This window comes from Sphaerodactylus townsendi, linkage group LG01 (genome assembly GCF_021028975.2).
Source record: "Sphaerodactylus townsendi isolate TG3544 linkage group LG01, MPM_Stown_v2.3, whole genome shotgun sequence".
In the NCBI taxonomy this organism is placed as follows: domain Eukaryota; kingdom Metazoa; phylum Chordata; class Lepidosauria; order Squamata; family Sphaerodactylidae; genus Sphaerodactylus; species Sphaerodactylus townsendi.
Genome location: NC_059425.1, coordinates 109,293,091 through 109,316,425, shown reverse-complemented (window position 1 = coordinate 109,316,425; position 23,335 = coordinate 109,293,091). Strand labels below are relative to the sequence as shown.

Genomic DNA, 23,335 nt, shown 5'->3' with positions numbered 1-23,335 from the left:
GTTTAACTACAATCAGTTTCTGAAACCATGGTGCAGCTCACAGATTATCATGATGGCTTCATTGCCTTTACTCTCACAGCACCCCACAGAGGCACAGCTACAAGGAAACAAGCTAAGCTGTCCATGTTTGAATGCTATACAAAATATAATTAAGTTTACGTATAGATATTATGCTGATTTCAAGCCATGGTTCCCAACTAACTAGCCATGGTTCAAGCCATGCATCTTACAGTACACATAGGGATTCTTTCTTTCTTTCTTTCTTTCTTTCTTTCTTTCTTTCTTTCTTTCTTTCTTTCTTTCTTTCTTTCTTTCTTTCTTTCTAATTGGTTTTATATACCGCCCCTCCCCCGAAGGGCTCTGGGCGGTGAACACCACAATAAAACAATAGTTACAATAAAACCCCCATTAAAACAACAATCAATAATATTATATTGGCATCCAATCATAAAACAGAACTTCATAGATCCACCCTGGAAAATAAGAGAAGCGGAGAACCCAGAATGTAAAGAAAAGGAGGGGGAAAGGGGAGGGGGCATCAGCAGCCGGCCCCTCCAAACGCCCGGTGGAACACCTGCCCTACAGGCCCCATGGAACTCTCCAAGATCCCTCGCAGGGCCCCATAGTTGGTGGTAGCGTGTTTCACCAGGCAGGGGCCAGGGCTGTAAAAGCCCTGGCCCGGGTAGAAGCCAGCCGCATCATCGAGGGGCCAGGGACCACCAGTAAATTGGCCTCTAACGAACGTAGAGGCCATGTAGGGACATATGGGGTAAGACGGTCCCGAAGGTACGAAGGTCCCAGGCCGCGTAAGGCCTTAAAGGTTCCATTTGTACACCTATTGCTGTTTTTGTATTGTAAAATCAAGTGAGAGTACAATACAACGGAAAATCCAAACCCAAATTTCTTGAATTACGAGGCCTGAAAATACTGGAATCGCATTATCAACTAGAGGTAAACTGTGATGGTCCTGGCCTGGGTTTTGTCACTGACTCTTTAAACAGTGTTGAGGTTACATTAGCCATTTCATTGGTTTCAGTTTAGCAGCATACATTTAAACAATCTGAGGATAATATTGCATGGGCATCCAAATGCCAGGCTGGGTAAGGGCTCCCAATTGAATAGCATGAGGAAGAGCATTGGGGAAAGGAAACTTTACCATTCAAAAACAAGGAGTGTGTCCCTAGTTACCAGTGATGAAGACCAAATAGCACATACTTTTAATATTGAAGAAAGCTCACATGGGTTGAGCTGGCACAATTGCAATAAAAACCAGCATTTGCAAGGCGAGGGGAGAGATAAAACTTGCTCAACTCTTTTTTTTTGTCATCTACTGGAACAATTATTCCCTCCTATCCAAAATACACATCCATGGTTATTATTACACCTATTATTAAAAGCACTGCAGATATTACAAACTGGGAAAATCTTAAATAGGAGTTTTTGGTTTTTTTAAGCAAAGGAGATAGTGCAAGTTATACATTCTGATTACCTCTCTTGGAAAAAAGGGTCCCAGGATTGAATAACAAATCATTGAACTGAAGTTCATGGATGCTGTTGCTGCCATTACAAATATCTGTTCTTTGGTGAACCTTCTGGATTCTTCGTTGGCAACTTCTGGACTACCATTGTCTAAGGAACAAAATACTTATATTAGAACAATGGTTCTTAAATCTTTTCTGTCACACCTTCTTTGTGAAAGATCTTATGACCCACACTTCCTATGAATCTGGCCTAAACTGTAGGCAAGGTGAGTTTACATTTTTAAGGCCATAAAATGCAAACTCTTCTGTCATATCTCCAGACAATGTGCAAACACTATTGCCAATGGGGTGCTGTGTGGTTTCCGGGCTGTATTGCTAATCACTTTTTTAAGGAACCTTATAATTATGAAAGATATTATAATTTAATAAGAGTATCACTGCTGATGTTAAATGTTCTGATGTAAAAAATTCTTGGAGAGACACCATTGTTAAGATACAATAAGATTATTTTTAAGTAAAGGATTGAGTTTCATTTAAATGGATATTTGATTTGTTTTGAATATGGGGGAGAATTAATGATTTGAGATCTTACTTTGTTGGTGATGTATGATGTTTGTTCCACCTGTCTCTTGCTTGTGTAGTATGTGGAACAGACAAAGGCAGTGCAGGAGCCAAAACAAGGCCATGTGTGATGGGCAACTGAAAGAAACAGGTTAATCTGAAGAGGCAGTTCTGACAGAACAGGAGCACAACGAGTTAACCCAGAGCTCACCCTTATTGGCCAACTGAGCTGCAGTTAGCTATAAGGGCCAGAGGGTGCTCACCTGGGGAGATAGGGACAGAGTCAGAGAAACATGAGAGACTGTCATAGCCAGAGTGAGGCAGAAAACAGTTTGCGAAAGGCAGAGTGCTAGAGAAAACAAAAAAGTTCTCAAAGCTGAGAGGAAAAAAAGATTAATTCACCAGGAGGTAATCAGGTGTTGGCAAAGGAAGTCAGGGAGGCCAGGGTGACTATACCTGAGTCTCAAGTCCAGGGGGAGATCTATTTATGGGGACAATCTTAAGACTACATGAAGGGCTTGGTTATAGTTTCTGACAAGACCATACCTAGATTTGGGACTGGAGGGTCTCTGAGGGTATGTGTTTTATAATTGACAGAGTCAATTGCATGACTCTGAGTGCATGAAGATAACTGAGCACATAAAAATATATTTTGAACTGAAACAACAACAGGGAAAGGGAAAAGATATATTTTGAACTGAAACAACAGGGAAAGGGGGAAATTGTGGGGGGCAATTTTCTATCCCCACCTGACCCCAATGGCATGTGCCCGGGGCAGGGTGCCCTCGTGCCCCGTTGGTGCTACACCACTGGAGGTCAGTGATGTAGGGAGAGCCCAGGTCAGGACAGGTGAGAGCCCACCAAGGAAGGAGCAAACTCCCACTTTGCACACATCCAAATGACCCTTGCAAAACCAGGTGCTCTGAGCCTCCCCCAACAACCAGAAGATCTCACTCTGATAGGGAAGAGTAAGCTTTCAGCGGGTTTTCTGAAAAGCATGTCTGTGCACTGGGAAGGAGAAGTATGCTTATAAGACGTTAAAATGGTGTGTGTGTGTGTGTTTATAGTGATAGGTAAATTATAGAAGGACGGAGAGGGGTGAAAGTGGGGAGGCACTCCCCTACTTACTACTAGATTTGATTGATAGCTGATTTGGATTTGATTGAAAGCTGTCAAAATATACTACTGGAGCCATTCCCAGGACCTTCACCTGGGGTTGGTTCTTGGAAATGGTTGTATTTCTACACACACATTGTGGCCATCTTTAGTAAAATACTCTATTCAAGAAACCCTAATGTAATTAACTCAGCAAATTATTTTTATGATGCTTTAAATAAAAGTTCACTTCAAAATCATATGCTTAAAGTTGGCATCTAGACAAGTCATTTATTTTATGGTGTGATAGGAACTAAAACAGCTTAGCACAGTTCTTCTGAAGTCAGAGCAAAGCAAGCAACTCCTTTTCAACAGTAAGAGAAAGAACAATGCTGATATATTATATAACATGCAAACAGCCAAGAAGAGAGGGCAAGGCAGCAGGAAGAAAATCTAACCAGAAAGCAGGAAGCCCTTTCCACTTCTGTTCAAGAGACATGCACAGTTACATGATGAAAGTGTCCTCTCCTGGCTGGTTGATTTCACTGAATTGTGGTTTTTTTTAACATGCTTTGAAGCCTGCTGACCTGTCAAGGTTCAACAAGACTTCAGGGAAGACAAAGGTCTTTCTCAACACCCAGCAGACTTGAACGGAAGATACCAGCGGATTAACCCGGTACACTCAGCATGTGCTCTGCTATTGAAGGAGCCCTTTCCAGCCTGAACTTTACCTGTCAGAAACAAGTGTACCCTTTCTTTTGTAGAAACAACCAAGAACGGTATGTGTGTGCCTCTCTACCATATGCAGCTGTGCACAAACACAGTCACATTAAGTAGACTTTGTTTTTCTCTTTAAAAAAAAGGAAGGGCAAAAAAGATTTTTTCCCAACAAGGCAGCATTTATTACCTTTTACAAGTAAGACTGCCCCGTATGCTGAGGAGGAGGTATCATCTGCAGACCTCTGGAGAGATGGCCATTGATAAATAGTGTGGTTACTCAGCATCAGACATGTTGTCTCAAGTATCTTAGTTTGCTTATTGCTGCAATAACAGGCCATGCCCTCAACGCAATCCCATTTGAACTTCTTGCAAGAGACAGCATTACATCACTGTCTATAATCTATAGAAGCATTAACTGAAGGCCATTCACTAACTACCAATTAATTAACGACCATCCTTGCATCACTAAAACAGCCCTGCCATACATGGTGGATTATCACCAAGCCCCTCTCTCACTATTTTTAAAAATGTGAAATTAAAATCAAACATAAAAATCACTGCAAAGCTTGCATACATTTGTATCATTCGATTCCACAACCTCTTACATTCCAATCATGATTTTAAGGCTCCAAAAATTGAAATACAGACTCAAGCGTTTGTCCTTCTCCAAATAGTCCTTAAACAGTCTCCAGTCATACATGTTGTTTGTTAGCTTGTATTAACTATCGAAGTCCTGGCTTGGTATAATTCAAATAAGCTTTCCATCTTCTTTCATAACCTGTGGAGGGTCCCCTGTACCCCGCAGATGCTAGCTTTGCCATTAAGTATTTTGAATGTTTCCCCCCTATTTTTTTAAAGTCAGCCAGATGGCCAGGGTGAGCAGCGAGTGCTAACTAACGCCCTCAAGGTCCTTAATTCTAGTATGCCAGCAGCCCCTGCTCCTCGAACAGCGTCGCGCTGCACGCGACCTTGACTTCAGCACCCACCTAGCAAACTTTCTATGGAAGGCGAAAGTCTATTATAACGAAGAACGCTGAACAAAACAGAATTCCCTTCGAGATCACTACCTGGAAATTGGCCCGTTCCCTCCACCGCCGCCGCTTCGTGACTCCCCATGGTAAAGAAACCGATCCCGGCACCTTTGCTTCCAAAGCAGAGCTCTAGTTTCCCACGTTGTGCAGTCGCACAGAGAAAGGGCAAAGGGACCGGCTGCTTCAGCCGCAGCTTCTGGGCATGTTCAAATTCGAACAACTACGACGGGCGAGTTCGCTGATTCACCAGAAAGGGGGGGGGGGGCACCTTCCAATCGGTAGCATCTGATGTCAAACTAGGCAGACTTTCGCCACCTCTTGACGAAAAGCTGCAATCGGAAATTACCTCACACAGAAATCTTTTCCTCTTTTTTTTAATTTAAAGGGACAAATCGTCACCCCAGTTCTTAGCAGAGATTGCGTTAAAAACGGGGTTTGTATTCATCGGCGACCCTAGAAGGAATATCAATGAGTTTATAGCTGATCGTTTTGGCCTTGGATCTCACCACTCCTTAAGCACACAGTGAAGCTTACTTCCAAGTAAATGGAGCGCACGATTTACGTAATACCCTGAGCACTGCCTTGCTGGATCAGGTCATCCTTCAAATACTGCGACTGTCTTTGTCCTATAGCACCTATCCTATGGAAAAAAATATCGGCCCATCAAAGAGCAGCACATGGAGCTCCCACGTTCTCCACCTTGAGAGAAGCAGACATATGGGAACAGGTCCAGTGGTGGGATTCAACAGGTTAGCACCACTTTGGCAGAACCAGTTGTTAAAATGGTGCTTGTAAACAACCAGTTGTTAAATTATTTGAATCCCACCACCGGAACCGGTTGTTAAATTATTTGAATCCCACCACTTGGAACAACCTCTGTATAAGAACAGCTCCTATAAAACGAGTGAGCCAATGGTGTGACTTAATATAAGAAAACTTCTTGGAGACCTGAAGTAAAGTGCTGTTCTTTTAAGTAATTTTTTTTATTTTATCAACAAAAAGTTACAGAATAAGGAAGGAAAGTGAAAAAAACAAAAAATGAGCAACATAGTAATTGTAGCTATAATAATAGTAAAACATTTACAACTGATTACATTAAATGAATCTGCATTTATAATTTTGTAAAATAAATTAACATTAGGTAGTATACAAGATAGGAACAACCTTAAGCATTCATAATTAAGCAGTGTAGTTATTTCTTGCTTCATTTTCATTGATTATATTTTTAAAAGAAATTATTAGACAGATACACACATTAGATAGATACAGAAATTAGATACAGAAATTATTTAACAAATATTTTTGTGCTTAAAAAAGAAAACCATGGTATGATAGTTCATGAAGTTCTTGCTCTAATCAGTTTACTGGAATGTTATTTATATTTAAATTGAAATCACACACACACACATACACACACACACACATACAGGGACCCTCATACTTCAAGGACCATCTCTCCCCTTATGACCTCATCCGGCCTCTGTGTTCTGCAAAGGTGAATCTTCTGCTGGTCCCTGGCCCCTCTATGACCTGGCTGGCCTTGACCGGGGCAGCGCTTTTACTGGCTTGGCCCCCACCTGGTGGAACACTCTGCCTCCAGCTATTATGGCCCTGAGAGACCTGGAGCAGTTCTGCAGGGCCTACAAAACAGAGTTATTCTGCTGAGCTTTGGGGAAGTCTGAGGGCTTTGGGTCCTCTTTTTTACCTCAATTTTTGTAAAAGAATGTCCATGGGTCCCCCAGCAAGCCCTTCCCCCACCCCCAGCAAGCCCTCCCCATCTTCCCCCCACTCCCAGGAACCCTCCCCACCTTCCCCCCACCCCCAGCAAGCCTTCCCACATTCTCTGCACTCCCAGGTACCCTCCCCACCTTCCCCTACCCCCAGCAAGCCCTACCTGCCCTCACGCCCCTGCCCTATCTAGTCTGCTGCATTACCCTAGAGTATATGCATATGCATTATTCTTAAGTATATAGACTGTAACATCATAAATGACCGCATATATGCCTGAATAAGTCTTTACATTTATATAATACTTAAACTAGAGCTCCCATCTCTCTTTAAATTCCTGTTCTGGCCATCTGTTAACAAAGTTAGCCAATTTAGCCACATGAAGAGCTCTCTCGTTGCGGTTTCCCAATTTGGGAAATCTCTCCATTTTCCAGATGGATGCAACTATAACTCTTGCTGCTGTTAAGAAAATAAATACAAGAATAGTTCTGGTTCTGTTAGTAGTTTTTGTTTTGTTTTTTAAATGCATAACAGCATAGTTTTGGGGTCCATTGGAAATTTAATCTTCAATTTTTTTTGCATTTCTGTATGAAATATTATCCATTTTTTTATATTTTAACAGATTCACCATATATGGAAGAATGATCCACCTTTTTCTTGACATTTCCAACATGTTTCCTTATACTTTTTGTCCATTTCCCTAATGCTTTCCCGTAGTTATGTACCATCTGTACAACATTTTGTACCAAATTTCTTTCAATAATTGGCATTTATTAAATTTAATGTTCTTAGTTCATAATGATTCCCATTGTTGAAAAATAATCTCCTCTTGAAAATTTTGCATCCATTTTATCATGCAAATTTTGACTTGTTCTGTTTCATATTTGAATAGTAACTTCCCATTAAATGCTGCTTCTGCTGATTAATTTCTTTTTCAAATTCTGACATTTCTCTTAAACCGCCTTCAGCTCTTTAAACTTTTAAATCCTAATGGTATTTGAAAGTATGTCATCCATTGGATATTTTTCCCTTTAATTTCTTGCCAAGATTTGATTATTAATTACATCCTTGGGTATTATAGTATCATTATTCTTTTGGTAGTTGCATCATAGAAGGTTTCAGTTGGAGACATCAAAACTGAGATTGGCATGCTTAATCATTTACATGTTTTTATCCATATTCCAAATGGACCTCTTCTTAGTACATGCTTGTCTCCCACCCAGCATTGTTGACTGGGAGTATTTCTGATCTGGGGATAGGTGTGACTCTGGGGCTGCCTGGCAGGGAAGTGTCATCAGTCGCCGAGGCCCGCTGTCACATACACTGCTCTGGTGTTCCTGGGGAAGTTACAGGGGCAGGCCCTCTGCGCTGTTGGAGCCACTGGTAGAGGTATGCCACAATTTTCACAGTTTATATTCTCCCCTATGAGAGAGTTCCAGATTTTTGTTTTGAACTTTTTAGGCTTCCACACCACAGCAAAGTCCTTCGGAGAGGGTGGTGTGGTGCTGGAACAGTGCCAGAGTGGTACTGAGCAGTGCCATCCCCACCTACCCATCAGCTCTGGATTGAGCGGTTAGTATATGATATCTAGTATGATATCAAAGGAGGAAAACTATTCTCTTCACACTAGTAATAATTTTATAAACTTCTTTCACTCCTTTAGTAATCTTTTAAAAATAAACAAAAGCTTCAAAGCAGTTAGATCATCCAGTCATCTATATTTATGTTTGGTGACACTTTATTTGCTCATAACTATCTGAAATTAGAGCAAACAGTACCCTGGCCAAGTTTGCAGAAGATACCACATTATTTAAGATGCTGAAAACCAAAGCAAAATTGTGAATAACTCCAGAAGGATCTCTCTAAACTGGGAAACAAGTGGCAAATGAAGTTCAGCATATGTAAGTGCACATATGATTCACATTACAACAACAACAAAATCCTAACTTTAAATGAACACTAATGGGGTCAGCACTGGCCAAGGAAAAAGAGATCTTGGGGTCACAGTGGATAGCTCTATGAAAAATAGCAAATCAGTGTGCATCACTGGTTTTTTAAAAGGTGAATTCCACACTTGGAATCATTACGAAAGAGACTGAAAATAAAACAGTGAATACTGGAACTTTGACTACAATTCTGGTCAGAGCTGAAAAATGTGTGAAGACGGCAACCAAGATGATTAAGGATTTGGAGCACCTTTCGTACAAGGAAAAGTTAAATAATTTGCAGACTTTCAGTTTTAGGAAAAACACGACTAGGAAAGGTTTATGAAATTATGTGTGGTACAGAGAAGGTGGTGAAAACTTTTTCTCCCTCTCCAATGAAGTTTAATGAAAATAGACCAAAACTTGTCTTTCCAAACAGCCTCATGTTTTGAAAGTATTCCACTATACTATACCAAATTATACAAATACTGTAGGATAGTCCACTGTAGATTATGAGATTATAGTCTTTTGTTCTGTGCTCCTGTCAGTGGCTGCAATTTACATGGGAATCATAACATTAGTTATGTCACAGAGCATACAGAGTAGTGTGTTGGTTAAGTGTGGTAGGCTCTTATCTGGAGAACTGGGTTTGATCCCCCATTCCTCCACATGAAGCCTGCTAGGTGATGTTGGGGTAGTCACAGTTCCCCAAGAACTCGCTCAGCCCCACTTACCTCACAGGGTGTACTGTCTGTTGTGAGATGGGGAAGGGAAGGAGTTTGTAAACCGCTTTGAAACTTCTTACAGTTGAGAAAAGTGGAATATAAATCCAAACTCTTTTCTTCTTCCCAGGACTGTAGCAATTGAATAAAGATTTCCCTATCCCATAGTCAAGAGTCCTGCTCCATATTCTACATACAGCATAAACCTGAGATTCAAGCTTCCATATATGTAAACATTCTGGATTATTGTGGTTCTGGAGAGAGATAAATTAATTTTGTAGAGTTCTTTTGGTAAAATGATTTGGAATAACAATCACAGTGTTGATTTGAAACCAGGTATAACCATGCATGAAAACTGCTGAAGTCAAGTTTTTACAGGACACCATGAAGTTTAGAGTGCTAAGTAGGCTAGCTTAAGGAACTTGAACTGATTCCAGACATTCTAAGGCACCTCAGGCAGTTGCTTGCCAATACTTTGTGAAACATTTCAAGGTCAGTCCTGAGGCATTTTATTTCTGTGTGTATCTTTTCTACAAACTGTTAACATGTCTTTGAAATGTGAACCAAACCATTCATTTGGGTAATTTAAAACCATTACAGAAATATTTCAGTAATTAGTTTGGGAGATCTTTTCAAAATGTTATTTTATTTAAAATAGTTATGTCCCATGTTATTTCCTTGGACTCAAGGAGGATAACAGTGCCCCCTTTAAGTTATGAGGACACAAAATATAAAAGTACATAAGTACATAAATACACAGATTAAAAATACACAGCTAAATCTGCAGAGTCTACCCTTTTCCAAATGTCTTCTGAAATACAGTTGCCTTGCATGCCTTTCTTGAATGTAGTCAGAGGCCCTTTCCGCACGGGCCAAAAACAGCGCCCTAGGGATGGCAAAAACGATGAGCGAGGTTTTCTGGAAACAGTTTTTCTGGAAACAGCGGTTTCCAGCCACTGCCGTGTGGCATCCCCTCCTTCCCCGAATGCCTTCCCTTCCCTCCGACCTTCCGGTGCATCGTCCAGGCCTGGGGACACGCCCCCCTGCCCTGCGACTGTCGTGCAGGGCAGGGGTGTGTGTCCCCTGGCCTGGGCGACGAGCCGGAAGGTCGGAGGGAAGGTAATGCGTTCAGGCGACGGTGCAGTGCTGCGCTGTCTTCCCCGCCCCTACCGGGACCGTTCGTGTGAATGGTCCGGGGGGGTTGTCGGCATCGTATACACCGACGCACCCCCAAGCGTGGCCGTGCAGAAATGGCCAGAGATTGAGCCTTCCAAACCCACCTAGGGAAACCATTCCAAGGACTGGCCCTGCCACTGGTTTGGGAAATAGCTGGCAGATGCAGTTAAATTACATGAATGAGAAAGTTCTATCTAAGCACTTTCTAAACAGTGAGGAAAATGCTATTATTTGCCTTCACATATACAATGTAACTGTGAAATCTGTTTATTCATAAGACCCACTGATGGCTGCAGATATGTCTCACGTATTGCAAAACATCTTGCAATCTTTGCTGTCGTTCACTTCTGGGAACAATGCAAATTACCAGCATACAAACAATACCCTGCTACTGGGAGAATGGTTTCCCAATATGCTGATGAATTCATTGAGATTCCATATAGAATGTGATGGCATAAACATTACAGGACTCTACTGGATGATGCTTATGGACTCACAGGGGCAAGTCCTAATTTATTTCTTTTTTTAAAAAAATCTGACAATCTGACCATTGCCTCATAATGCTATTCAAGCACATCAGGAGGTATAGATCCAGTTTTAAAATCACTGTGTAGAGCGTGCACATATCCTTCCTTCAGTGCTAAGACACACATATTTCTCCATATTTTAATGTACCATAATACTGTAATGTCAATAGAAATCAGTAGAATGCCTGGGCAAATAAGATTTTGAGCAAATGCTGAAGGTTCCACAGCAAGTTCTGTATCAAATCTCATCAGCTTCTATTTTTTATTATTATGATGATGTTATTATTAAAGGAAGCAAAATGAATAAAGAATAAACAGCAAAGAAAAATTAATTGACTTCCCATCTCACTTCTACCTGATGCATAATATTACTTTTTAAAGTACCTTTTACTTTTAGACCAGTTATTCTTAATCCCCCCCCCCAATCTTTATGAAAATTAGTCCCATCGTTATTTATTAATTTATACAGAACCAGATTTAGGCATCATGTCAACATATGTGACCAATTTTTACTGAGATCTTTTCTTTTCTTCTTTCTAACAGTTACAAGCCCTTATAATATATCAGCCATTTGTTATATTTTCCTGAACCTTAAAAAAATTGATTTATTCTTTATTCTGATGTATACTTATTCTTTTAAATGTCACTGTAAGGGATTATAGTAATTTTATGGAGGATAAAGGTTGTCACAATTTTTTGATTTTTTTTCTATGTAGGGTGCCTGGTCTACCATGTTTGTAATTGTCTTAGATGACAAAATAAAAAAGTATTTTAAAAAAGAAACGTAGAAAAATGTACAAAATGCTGGTAATCTCTCTGATAAGAGATACCTTGGAATTTCAAGCAGAGTGCACTGAGGCAAAGCACAGCAGAGCATCCCCAGGCATGCATGTATTTGTTAGTAGAAAGAAGAGTCGTATCTTGTTTCTAAACTCGCTCATTTCTTGTTTCTAAACTAATAAGAGTATTTATTAATGAACTCCATTAGGATAGAAAAGCGGAGATAGCTTCACTATTCTAATCTGTCTGGCTAGATGGCAATGGATACAGTTTGCATCGCTCTGCACATATGATGCAAAATGGAAGGGTAAGGGAAAAGTGGTGTGGAGAAGAACAGGGAGAAGCAGGAAGCATGGACGTAGGTAAAGGGGGGTTCTCGGGTTTGAATCCCCCCATTCATGTCCAAAGCTCCACCCCTCCGTTTGTGGGTTTTAAAAACATTTTTATGCTTTTTTGGTTTTTGGCCTGCAGGGGGCGCATTGTTTGGGCTAGCAGCATCAAACTTTCAGGTATTGTTTGGGGGGCTCTCCTGATGATACTTCCCGGGTTTGGTGAGGTTTGGTTTAGGGGGTCCAAAGTTATGGACTCCCAAAGGGGGTGCCCCCATCCTCCATTTTTTCCAATGGGAGCTAATAGAAGATGGGGGCTACACCTTTGAGGGTCCATAACTTTGGACCCCCTGGACCAAACCTCACCAAACCTGGGATGTATTATCATGAGAGTATCTTATTGATACCACCCAGATTTTGTGAAGTTTGGTCCAGGGGGTCCAAAGCTATGGACTTCCAAAGGGAGTGCCCCATCCCCCATAGTTTCCAATGGGAGCTAATAGGAGATGGGGCTACACCTTTAAGGATCCATTACATTGGACCCCCCTGAACCAAACTTCACCAAACCTGGGTGGTATCATTAGGAGAGACTCCTAAAGATACCCTGAAAGTTTGGTGCTTCTAGCTTAACCATTGCACCCCTGACAGCAGGCACCCCCCAAATTTCCCCAGATTCTCCTTTTAAATCCACCCCCTTCGGCATGGATTTAAAGGGAGAATCTGAGGTCTTCAGTTTAGAAGAAGAGTTTTGATTTATATCCCCCTTTCTCTCCTGTAGGAGACTCAAAGGGGCTTACAATCTTCTTCCCCTTGCTCCCTCACAACAAACACCCTGTGAGGTGGGTGGGGCTGAGAGAGCTCCGAAAAGCTGTGACTAGCCCAAGGTCATCCAGCTGGCGTGTGTGGGAGTGTACAGGCTAATCTGAATTCCCCAGATAAGCCTCCACAGCTCAAGTGGCAGAGCAGGGAATCAAACCCGGTTCCTCCAGATTAGAATGCACCTGCTCTTAACCACTACGCCACATTGAAAGTGATGCTGTTTCAGGGTGAAGGATAATCCACCCCCAAAAAGCATCACTTTCAATGTTGTTTAACTAGGGACCCCAGATTCTCCCTTTAAGGTGGATTTAAAAGGAGAATTTGGGCTCTCTAGTTTAAACACCATTGAAAGTGATGCTGTTTGGGGGTGGATTCCAGCACCAGGCTCCATTTTCCCTCTATGCCTCTGCCCAGAGGGGAGGGGCAGGGCAGGGCAGGGGAGTCTGCCATCCCCAGCCTCAGAGAGCTGCTTTTATAAGCGCTAGGCCGGGGGCAGGGTTTGGGGAGGCGTGGCCATGCCCTAGGGGCATGTGGGAGTGTGCAGGCTAATCTGAATTCCCCAGATAAGCCTCCACAGCTCAAGTGGCAGAGCAGGGAATCAAACCCGGTTCCTCCAGATTAGAATGCACCTGCTCTTAACCACTACGCCACATTGAAAGTGATGCTGTTTCAGGGTGAAGGATAATCCACCCCCAAAAAGCATCACTTTCAATGTTGTTTAACTAGGGACCCCAGATTCTCCCTTTAAGGTGGATTTAAAAGGAGAATTTGGGCTCTCTAGTTTAAACACCATTGAAAGTGATGCTGTTTGGGGGTGGATTCCAGCACCAGGCTCCATTTTCCCTCTATGCCTCTGCCCAGAGGGGAGGGGCAGGGCAGGGCAGGGGAGTCTGCCATCCCCAGCCTCAGAGAGCTGCTTTTATAAGCGCTAGGCCGGGGGCGGGGTTTGGGGAGGCGTGGCCATGCCCTAGGGGCATGTGGGAGTGTGCCCCCCCATAAAAATCTATATCTACGTCTGTGGCAGGAAGGAAGGAAGTCCCTGAGAGTAGCAATCTCACATCAAAGTGATAGTGTCATAAGCATGATAGAAAAATGGTGTCAGTGTCTTGACCCTCTCTAGCTATCTGACTTACTGATAAAACCCCCTCTGCATTTGAGGCAGGAAACAGCGTACAGTCCTTCACCTCCAGCACAAAAGGCAAAGTATACAAAGTAAACAAAATCTTTCCTTTCCTGCAAGATGTTATTGGGGATTTTGGCAGAAAATCTTCCTAAGAAGCTTAATGAACTATGTTGGCATCTATTAACAGCAGCCAAGAATAATAATTGCATCTTGCTGGAAAGCTGGAACATATCTCAGCATAGAACTTTGGGAAGACAAAATTAGAGAATATGCTCTAATGGCTAAACTAACAAACATCGGAAACAGACAGTCCAAACAACAATTTGATGAGAAACAGGAACTTGTATTGTATTGTTATTGTTGAAGGCTTTCATGGCTGGGGGAAAAAAGGCTGTGGTGGGTTTTCCGGGCTGTGTGGCCATGGTCTGGTAGATCTTGTTCCTAACGTTCCGCCTGCATCTGTGGCTGGCATCTTCAGAGGTGTATCACAGAGAAAAGTCTGTTTCACACCGTGTCTAGTGAGAAGGGAAAGTTTAGTGGGGTATATTGTCTATGTCCCAGGGTGGGGAACCAATCAGTAAGTGTTTGGGTGGAACTTGCTATGCAAAGGTGTGGTTGAGTGCATTGTATTGCAGGTGGGGTCATCAGTCCATTTTTAAAGTACCGGTAGCCAAGATTTGCTAATTTTCAGAATCTCTTCTTTCTTGTTGAAGTTGTCTTGGTGTTTGTGAATTTAAATGGCCTCCCTGTGCAGTCTGACATAGTAACCTTCCCAATTGTCCAGAATTTCAGTGGTCTCAAATAAATTGTTTTGTCCAGTTTTGCTTAAGACATGTTCTGCAACTGCAGATTTTTCAGGATGATTATGCTGACAGTGTTTTTCGTGCTCCTTAACACAAGTCTGAATGCTGCCTCTTGTCATTCCTTTCCACAGCTGCAGGGTATCTGAGACTCCTGCAGAAGTGAGGGGGTCTCTCTTGTCCTTTGCTATGCATAACATCTATCTACTGCATTTTCCTGGTAGGTTTGAAGATAGTTTGTAGGTTATGCTTTTTCATCAGTTTCCCTATTTGAGATAGACTGACTCAGTGAAGAGAATCAGAGCCTCGGTATGTAAAACGTGAAAACGTGTAAACCGTGAAAAAGGCGGTTAATGCACTTTTGAAGGTCATTAACTGGTAGGATTGCGTTACGTCGGAAGCGACTTCACGGCACTTGAAGGCAACAGGTGCCGCCTAAAAATCCCGAGGCCTCTGGTTAAAGCCTTTTGCTCTCGCAAAACAGCGAATAAACTCGCCAAAGTCATTTGCTCAGTTGCTCCGCTGCACTGGTTGTGGGGGAATCCGCCCGGGAATAGGATAGACACCTATTAATGTCACTTTGCATTTGGATTCCGGATGTCCTGGAAACTTGTTTAGTGCCATCGCCATTGGTTAAAAAAAACCTACGCTAGTGTGTGTGTCGTGTTTTTTTTTTTAAGAAAACACGCAGTGTTTCACGCACCGTAACTACCTACTTTCCTTCAGCCCTCACAGTACAGCAAATTTCAGGCAACAGAGACAGCCTCCTATACGCTGGAAAAATGTGCGCGTGCGCACAGGGGTCCTTGCAGCTTTAAATGAACGGGCGGGGCGCTCCGCCCCTTCTTTTCCCGAGTCGGTTCGTGGCGGATGTGAGGTGAGGGGTGAAGAAGCGGGCGAAGAAGTAGAAAAACCTTTTCTTTGTTTCTCTTTCGCGTACGCGAGGCGGGCGGGCGAGCGAGCGAGGGAAAGTTGTTTGTGTCTCGCGCTCTTTCTCGTCTCACAATAATGGACTTTGGTGTTGTTTCAGCAACCCCGGGCGGAAGCACCACCACCAACCATGGCCGAGGAAGGGTAAGTGGCGAAGTAGCAGGACTGCCGGGGTCGGGGCGGCAGAGGAGCTATGTGTGTTGGTGTGTCTGAGCGATCCCCATCGTCGCGCCTCCTCCTGCCTTGCGCTCCCGTCCTTTTGGCAGCCCCATGAAAGAGAGTAGAGGCCCATGCTTCCGACACGTGGTTGGGCCTACGCGTATGTGCAGCAACCGTTTCCGTTCCAGTCGCAATTTAAACTTTTTTGTCTTCGCAAACCTAATTGGTTAATTATCTTTTTTTTGGTGTGAACGTTTGTGGACCATATCCCACTTCAACCGTTAGTCTTAGTGAATTTTTATAAGCAGCAGCCCGTAAAATGCAAAATCGAAAATCCAAACCCATGATGTTTCTGTGCATATTGTGAACATGTGCAGGATGTGGGGGAAACAACAGCAGTATTAATGCTACTGTTTGGAATCGTTGTTGCTGTTCCTGGCTTCCTAGGTCTAAACAAATGGGGATATCAGAAGTGCTGCTGTACAAACACTGTGTGCGAACTAATGTTTTTTGCCATTGATGCACTTTCATGCTCTCATTCTCATCTTTTTAACAGCATTTCTGGTTTAGGCCTAAATGCTAAATAGTTTAGCTGAGTAGGTTCCTTTTCATGGTTTTTTTTAATTTATCAAAGGCTTGTGAGACAGTCTAGCAATATTCAGACCAGTGCCTAGTAACTGAATAAAAATAAAGCAGAGTTAATCAGGTCAATAAAATCTCAAGTAGACTGAAGAGCTGCTGAAGGATCCCCCAAGTGAGTAATGTATTGCAAACTGATAAATGAGGTTTAGTGCAAATGTAACACCTTACATATTTGAACACGTGTTTAATTTTATATATTTTAGTGAGATTTGCATTGGATATCATTGCCCAGAAAAGATTTTTGGAGCCACAGTAAATATGTTGATGTTACCAGACATTTTAATTAGTGATGCAGGCTTCCCATTCTTATGTGCACCCTCACTCTTCACCTTGCGTAAAGAATACAATAGAAAATATCTTTGTTTTGTAAGATCTCAGTCAGACTTCCAATTTGTTATGTCATCAAGCTGATTCTTAGACAAATTGGACTCCACCTTTCCTCAGCTTCTAATCACCCATCATAGCTGAATTCAGACTGCCACAACTGGAGATATTATAGCTTTTATGTCAGATGCTGGGCCAGTCATTGTCTTCCTGTGAGCTTTCAGGGGGAGTGGAGCTGGGCATTGTTAAAAATAAAATTAAGATGTACCTTTATGAGATTCGGCAAGGCTGGTTTTTTTCCCCTCAATACCTAGCATTACTGCTGGAGGTGTAATGGATGTTAACACCGCCCTTCAAGAAGTGCTTAAGACCGCACTTATCCATGATGGTCTAGCCCGTGGAATTCGTGAAGCTGCCAAAGCCTTAGACAAGTAAGTACTGGTTGCAAACTAAGCACTGATACAGGTACCTCCAGTTATGCCCTGTTCAGGAAAAAAATGGCAGGAGATTTGTGATTTCATCCACTATTCTATGTATTGTCTTTGTCCTTGAATGCTCCACTTTGGTCCTACTGCCTTGGGGGCAGAACTGGGTAGGTACTTGGACCCAAGTGGAGCTTTCTAGAACAAAGACAGTCTAGGACAGTGGCGGCAAACCTTTGGCACTCCAGATGTTATGGACTACAGTTCCCATCAGCCCATGCCAGCACAGAGGTAGGGATAAAGACAAAGGTGGCTGGCAGGGGCTGATGGGAATTGTAGTCCATAACATCTGGAGTGCCAAAGGTTTGCCACCACGGGTCTAGGAAATGATGGATGAAATCACAAATCTTCTGTCATCTTTATCTTGAACAGGAATAGTACATGGAATCTCTTCAGACAATTTCACTGGTGAGCAGAAGGTAAGATTGGGAGTCGACCCTTGACTTGTGTGCTTTCGTTGTTTTTATATTACACAGGGTAATATGTGAAGTAGATGATCATCTATTATAATTTGAATGTGATATTTTCCTACCACCTGGTTTACGTAGTAAAATGCTGGTACAGTATTATTGGCAAGGTAATACCAACACAAGCTGTCTAAACAGGGTTTACTAGGTTTGATGTCTTTTGGGAAGGAGGAGAGGTGTTTGGGGTGGGGGGTTATGTCCATGCTATGCAGAACTAACTGTCGGAGCAAGTGTGTTGCTATAAGCCAGGGGTCTTCAAACTACGGCCCTCCAGATGTTCACGAACTACAATTCCCATCAGCCCCTGCCAGCATGGCCCAATGACAGGGTTGATGGGAATTGTAGTCCATGAACATCTGGAGGGCCGTAGTTTGAAGACCCCTGCTATAAGCAATCATTTCTTGGCAATCATTTCTAGAATATTGCCTTATAGCAGGGTTTGAATGATGACTGTTAAAATGAAATGTCGGATACCCCTTCACTCCTATTATGAGTGAAAATAATAGTCTGACAAGCCTACTGTAGATTTTATTGAATATCAACGTGTATATTTATGATGTGTGATTAGTTCCAACTAGTTGTCCTGAGGTGTCCCTGTGTTCTCAGTGTTTTTTTAAAAAATACCAACAGTGTAAAATATTGCTGTCAAAAGATCCCTAATTTAAAATGCAGCAATTATGGAAAACTCCTGTGATAATTGTGCAATGTCTTGGATCCAGAAAGGCAGTGGTTATAGTCATTGTACTTGCATCTAGATATTAAAGGTGAGGATTAAGCATGCCACTATTCTCTACATGAATTATCTTTTTGATACTGTTTTAGACGCCAAGCCCATCTTTGTGTTCTTGCATCCAACTGTGATGAGCCTATGTATGTCAAACTTGTTGAAGCACTTTGTGCTGAACATCAAATCAATCTGATAAAGGTGAGTAAGAATAACATGTTTGCTTAAAATTACTAATTGAAGCTTCCCCCCCACTCCTTTTGTAGGTTTTGTAAGATCTTTTGAAATATACTTCAGTGACTTCTTCGAGACTGAAGTCGGTGTCTGGTGATTTTTATGCTGTACAATGATGATAACGTGGCTCCCTCTACTGAGATTTGTGAGGAAAGCAACCCATAACAGTTACCCAATATATCTGAGTGTACAGTTTTTTTTTCAGTTCTGTGATTTGTATTGTAGCAGGTACATTTTTAAACCTTCAAATGTCTTTGACAGGTTGATGACAACAAGAAACTGGGTGAGTGGGTAGGTCTTTGTAAGATCGACAGAGAAGGAAAACCCCGCAAAGTTGTGGGCTGCAGTTGCGTGGTCGTAAAAGTAAGTTCTTAAAATCTCTTCTGTTTATAACTGGTCACTGGCTTGGAGTGGTCTAATATACTACATGCTTTACAGTGTGAACTAAAAATTCACTGGGTTTAAGGAAACAGGATGATGTAATTTTAGAGTGGAATGAATGAACAAGAAATAGGTGGGAAGATAAAGAAATGTAAATTGATTGTCATAAATATACTATGTTTGGATGCTTCTCTAATCTTCATGCTTTTTAAAAGCAAGTTTATATTTAGGTCACAAAACTGCTGATAATTAGACAGTTCCTGGTTTTTTTATAATAGGACCAGTAAATTACTTCCACGTTTTGTTTAGCATGGGTGTATTGTGTACTGAATATTTGCCAGTAATCGAAAAATCTGCTTAACTTTTTAAGTGTTCTGCAGAAGTGTAAAATTATTCTGGCAATACTAAAGCCAGGGTACGAGCCTTGAAGACTTTGTAGTCATTAAGGTCCCAGTAAATGGCTACATTATAGCGTTTTGAACTTTAAATCTATTTTATTTTCCAGACACTGTCTATTTAACCCCGGTTTTAGCATTATTGTGTGTGTAGTTTGCCTAGGTAGTTTTCATGGCAAAGTATCAAATATTCAAGAATTATTAATGTTAATATATTTTGTTGTAGGACTATGGCAAAGAATCTCAGGCCAAAGATGTCATCGAGGAGTACTTCAAATGCAAGAAATGAACAAATAAAACATTATGAGCCTGACTATGTTTGCTTTTTGCTGAGTTTGATAGCTCTTTGGAACAGCTTCTTTCAGAGGACAATTTGGTTTCCTTTTAAGTTATCAACATGGAAAGTTGAGACCTTCTGCCTTGAGGGGGTTTTTTAATACAAAAAACTACTTTCTAAAAGAGCAGAGGAGAAATTACAAGCTATAGTTGAATTTTATCAAGCTGTGTTTTTTAAATTTGAAGACTTGTATGTCTGATGTAAAGAGAAAACAGTCTGAATTAGGCTTGAATTTGAGAATTTCATCTTTAAATGGATGCTTTGATTAACTCCAGCTAATTCAGGGCACATTTGTGCACTTTGTCTGCTCAGTCCTGGGTTATCTGATCTCTACCCATAATCAATATATCTAATTTCAGCAGTCTCCCATCTGAGTTTTTAAAGGCAGAGATTGGAATTGTAACCTGATCAGTTGTTATGAGAAAAGCCCCAATTTTGTAGGGGAGAAAATACATGTGTTGTTACACCCTGAAAACAATAGAAACAATCCCTGTTGTAAGAATTTTGGTGGGCTTTTGGAGGGTGGCTAGGCAAACACAGCAGTATTGACAGCCTTTAAGCATTTGTTTTTGTTGATAAAAGATGGGGCTGTTTCGACCTCGGCGGGAAGTATCCATGAAGCAACTCTGTATCATGTGACTTGTATGATTCACCTAGGCCTGCTTACTTTTTCTTCAAAAGCAACTACTTCATGAAACAGTGTAATCTACTGATTAGAATAGGAGGAACCCCTTCCCCCTTGTTTTTAAACACTATTGGCATGGTTGCAATTCTATCACAGAGCAATGGGTGTAATCATAAAATGGCTGCCACAAGAAGCAGACTCACATGTACTATTCCGTGGGGGTGGGGGTAAATATACTGGGAAAAGAAGAGAGAAATTGGAAACAGCACTGTGATAAGTTACCTCTGAAATAATATTTTTATGACACCAGCAGTCCTTTAAGGCAAGACCCTGACCTGATTTCAGTATTTTCGAAAAAACATCTGGATTGGATCTGGGAAACGCAGATGTAGCTTCCCACTGCCATGGAAACTTGCTGGTTGTATTCCTCTCCTGTCCAAGGTTAAATAGAATGAAGAATGATGTAACTTATTTGAGCCCCTACTGAGCAGAAGGGCAAGGATATATATTGTATGAACTGACTTGTGACCAGCATGCGACTTCGCCACATAAATGTGTGGCTTGTAGCCAGAGAGTTTGGTTGGTGGAGTAGGTCTTCCCCTCTGTTTCCTGTTGTGTGTATTTTGCTGTTGGGCAGGGAGCCTGGATGTGGGGATCAGAGGCAGAAGTGCCTATCTCACAGCAATTGATGCCAGGAGCTAGCAGCAATTTTTAAAATCGACTCTTCAGCCATGCTGTGACTTGAGTTGGATCAGGACTGTGGAGATGGTGGTTTTCCTGGGACAATTTCAGGTCTTCCCTTCATGTGCCAGGGTCTATATATAAATTGAACTCTCATGCACCCAATTTTTTAAAAAAATTGCCTGGGAAGGTGGAACACACATCTTCTGAGTGTCTGGTTTGGTCCAGAGGCTGTGATCTAAAGACTGCTTTGCACTCACATAATGATCTTTTGACTATTTTTCGTGTGTGAAACAGACTTCTGAGCTTTAAAAGTAGTTTTACCATGCAGCATGTGTAGATAGAGGGGCTGCTGTTTGAAAAACAACCCCCAAATCCCTGATGGACACACAGAAGGAGTTCTAGTGACCAGCTTCTATTTACAATGCTGCTAAGTTGTAAAGCACTTAGCCAAATTGTAATTGTAAGCTGCTTTGAGACTCCTTAAGATAGACAAAAGTCGTGTTTAAGAACCAACTCTTCTGCTTCTAATTGAATTTATTCTCATCTTTGCTGTTCACTCTAATGTTAAAACGATTTAGAAGGCATGTGTACAGAAATAGTTTTAAAAACAATTTGGGGTATCATGGCATAAAAATGTTCCTTGGAAACAGGGATCTCCAGCAGTCTTTGCAGAGCCCCTTCCCAAATGTTTAAAAACCATAAAGCAGGAGTCCTCAACATTTTTGACCCTAAGGCCCATTTGGAATTCTGACACAGCATGGTGAAGGCAGGTACAAAATGGCTAGCACAAAATAGCTGCCACAGGAGGTAGAGCCGGCCACAAAATGGTTACATTCAGTCACACAGTCAAAGTCCTTGTGCTGGGGTGGCAGCTGCTGCCAAAGCAGCATTTGGCCACATCCAAAGGGTCCGGCAGTGGCTTGTTTAAGAGCAGTCTCACTAATGCTGCTTTCAGCCTCCCTGGGAATGTCCCTGATTTGAGGGAAAGTTTCCTGCAAGGGCAGTGCCACATTGCTCTGCCACTGGCCTTGATTAGCCCCAGGAGGCACGGTTCAAGAGAGCAAGGGGTGGGCTTTATAGCTGCAAGTGCATTATCAGTCTGGGAGAGCAGAATGAAATGTTCCAATAAAAGACCTGGAGATGGCCAAGGGGCCTCCAGTTTCTCTACTGTTATCAAAATTTGCCAGGAGGTCACTGAGTGACAAGACTGTAAAGCTCACAAAAGCCTTACAGCTAATAGCCAAATCACTAATCTTTTTGACCCTTCAGACAGGGATGTTAGAGACCTAATTACCCTTAAAAATTGTTCCTGGTGATTGCTATCAGACGCAATGGAGATAGTATAGAGTTGCTTCTTTGCTGCCTTCACTGCCATCTCAGGGTTTCATAAACACTCTATAATATGGTGGTTGTGGGTTTTCCAGGCTGTACATTGTGGCCCGGCATCTTCAGAGGTGTATCACAGAGGGAAGTCTGTTACACACCATGTCCAGTGAGAATGGAATGTTTAAGTGGGGTATAAATTGCCATTTCCCCAGGTGGGGAACCAATCAGTAAGTGTTTGGGTGGAACTTGCTATGCAAAGGTGTGGTTGATAGTATAGTATTGCAGTTCTTGCAGCGTCATTGCAAGTTCGCAGCCAAACTCTGTTCTCAGTTTTCACTTCGTTTAACGTAGCTGCTCGGAGTACCAAGGAACTGGGTTAGCGTGTGATCAGAGAGGATGTTGAGAAGCAATCTCACTGATGGTTTTGGAGAGCCGGGCATACCAGTCCATCAGCTCAGGGGCATTGGATCCTGCAGAGCGTTCTGAAAACCAATAGGACCCATTAGCCTCTGCAGGTGGGCATAAATCAGCCTATTGCCTAAGCAAGAAGGGGCGTTGACACTCAACTAGGCTTTCTGGACAAAGTAATCTGACCACTGCACCCTATCCACAGAGACCATGTTCACATCCGCCCCCATGCCAAAAGTCAGATCCTCGCTGTTGTTTGGCATCAGGAGGATTCCACCTCATTGCTGTCTTTGGAACTGTCCAAAATAAAAACCAAGGAAGTAAAAATAAGTTGCTAATTACCCTGGTTGTTACATTTTTGTACATTGCATGCACAACTGGGGTGATACAAGGGCACTGT

The 23,335-nt window shown here is 42.1% G+C and overlaps 2 protein-coding genes and 3 non-coding genes across 6 annotated transcripts in view; 4 read left to right on the top strand and 1 right to left on the bottom strand.

Moving 5' to 3' along the window:
- The window catches only part of SLC18B1 (solute carrier family 18 member B1), a 43,287-nt gene extending 38,085 nt beyond the window's left edge, over positions 1 to 5,202 (bottom strand). Inside the window, exons 1-2 of one of the 2 annotated variants that reach the window (XM_048490457.1) lie at positions 4,925 to 5,202; positions 1,490 to 1,629 (exon numbers count right to left, since the gene is read on the bottom strand). In XM_048490457.1, coding sequence (XP_048346414.1) covers positions 1,490 to 1,629; positions 4,925 to 4,973 — 189 coding nt within the window. In that variant the 5' untranslated portion in view covers positions 4,974 to 5,202. The remainder of the gene's footprint in view (positions 1 to 1,489; positions 1,630 to 4,924) is intronic. The other variant, XM_048490465.1, reaches the window with a different exon arrangement.
- A 10,391-nt stretch (positions 5,203 to 15,593) lies between these two features.
- On the top strand, positions 15,594 to 19,868 carry RPS12 (ribosomal protein S12). Its single transcript, XM_048490477.1, has 6 exons — positions 15,594 to 15,694; positions 15,848 to 15,891; positions 17,187 to 17,303; positions 18,644 to 18,746; positions 19,041 to 19,142; positions 19,782 to 19,868. Exons 2-6 carry the CDS (start codon positions 15,878 to 15,880, stop codon positions 19,842 to 19,844), a joined length of 399 nt encoding a protein of 132 aa, XP_048346434.1. The 5' UTR covers positions 15,594 to 15,694; positions 15,848 to 15,877; the 3' UTR covers positions 19,845 to 19,868.
- Positions 18,259 to 18,337, top strand: LOC125425652. Its single transcript, XR_007243415.1, has one exon. It is a non-coding gene; the product is annotated as a small nucleolar RNA SNORD101 (small nucleolar RNA).
- On the top strand, positions 18,884 to 18,973 carry LOC125425669. The gene has a single exon (XR_007243431.1). It is a non-coding gene; the product is annotated as a small nucleolar RNA SNORD100 (small nucleolar RNA).
- LOC125425666 lies at positions 19,495 to 19,629 on the top strand. Its single transcript, XR_007243428.1, has one exon. It is a non-coding gene; the product is annotated as a small nucleolar RNA SNORA33 (small nucleolar RNA).
- Positions 19,869 to 23,335: the final 3,467 nt, after the last annotated feature.

Bases quoted from the DNA above. Each gene is read 5' to 3' on its own strand.
- RPS12 (XM_048490477.1), top strand. The intron at 18,747-19,040 runs GTGAGTAAGAAT...TGTCTTTGACAG, and splicing joins ATCAAATCAATCTGATAAAG to GTTGATGACAACAAGAAACT. The intron at 19,143-19,781 runs GTAAGTTCTTAA...ATTTTGTTGTAG, and splicing joins GCAGTTGCGTGGTCGTAAAA to GACTATGGCAAAGAATCTCA.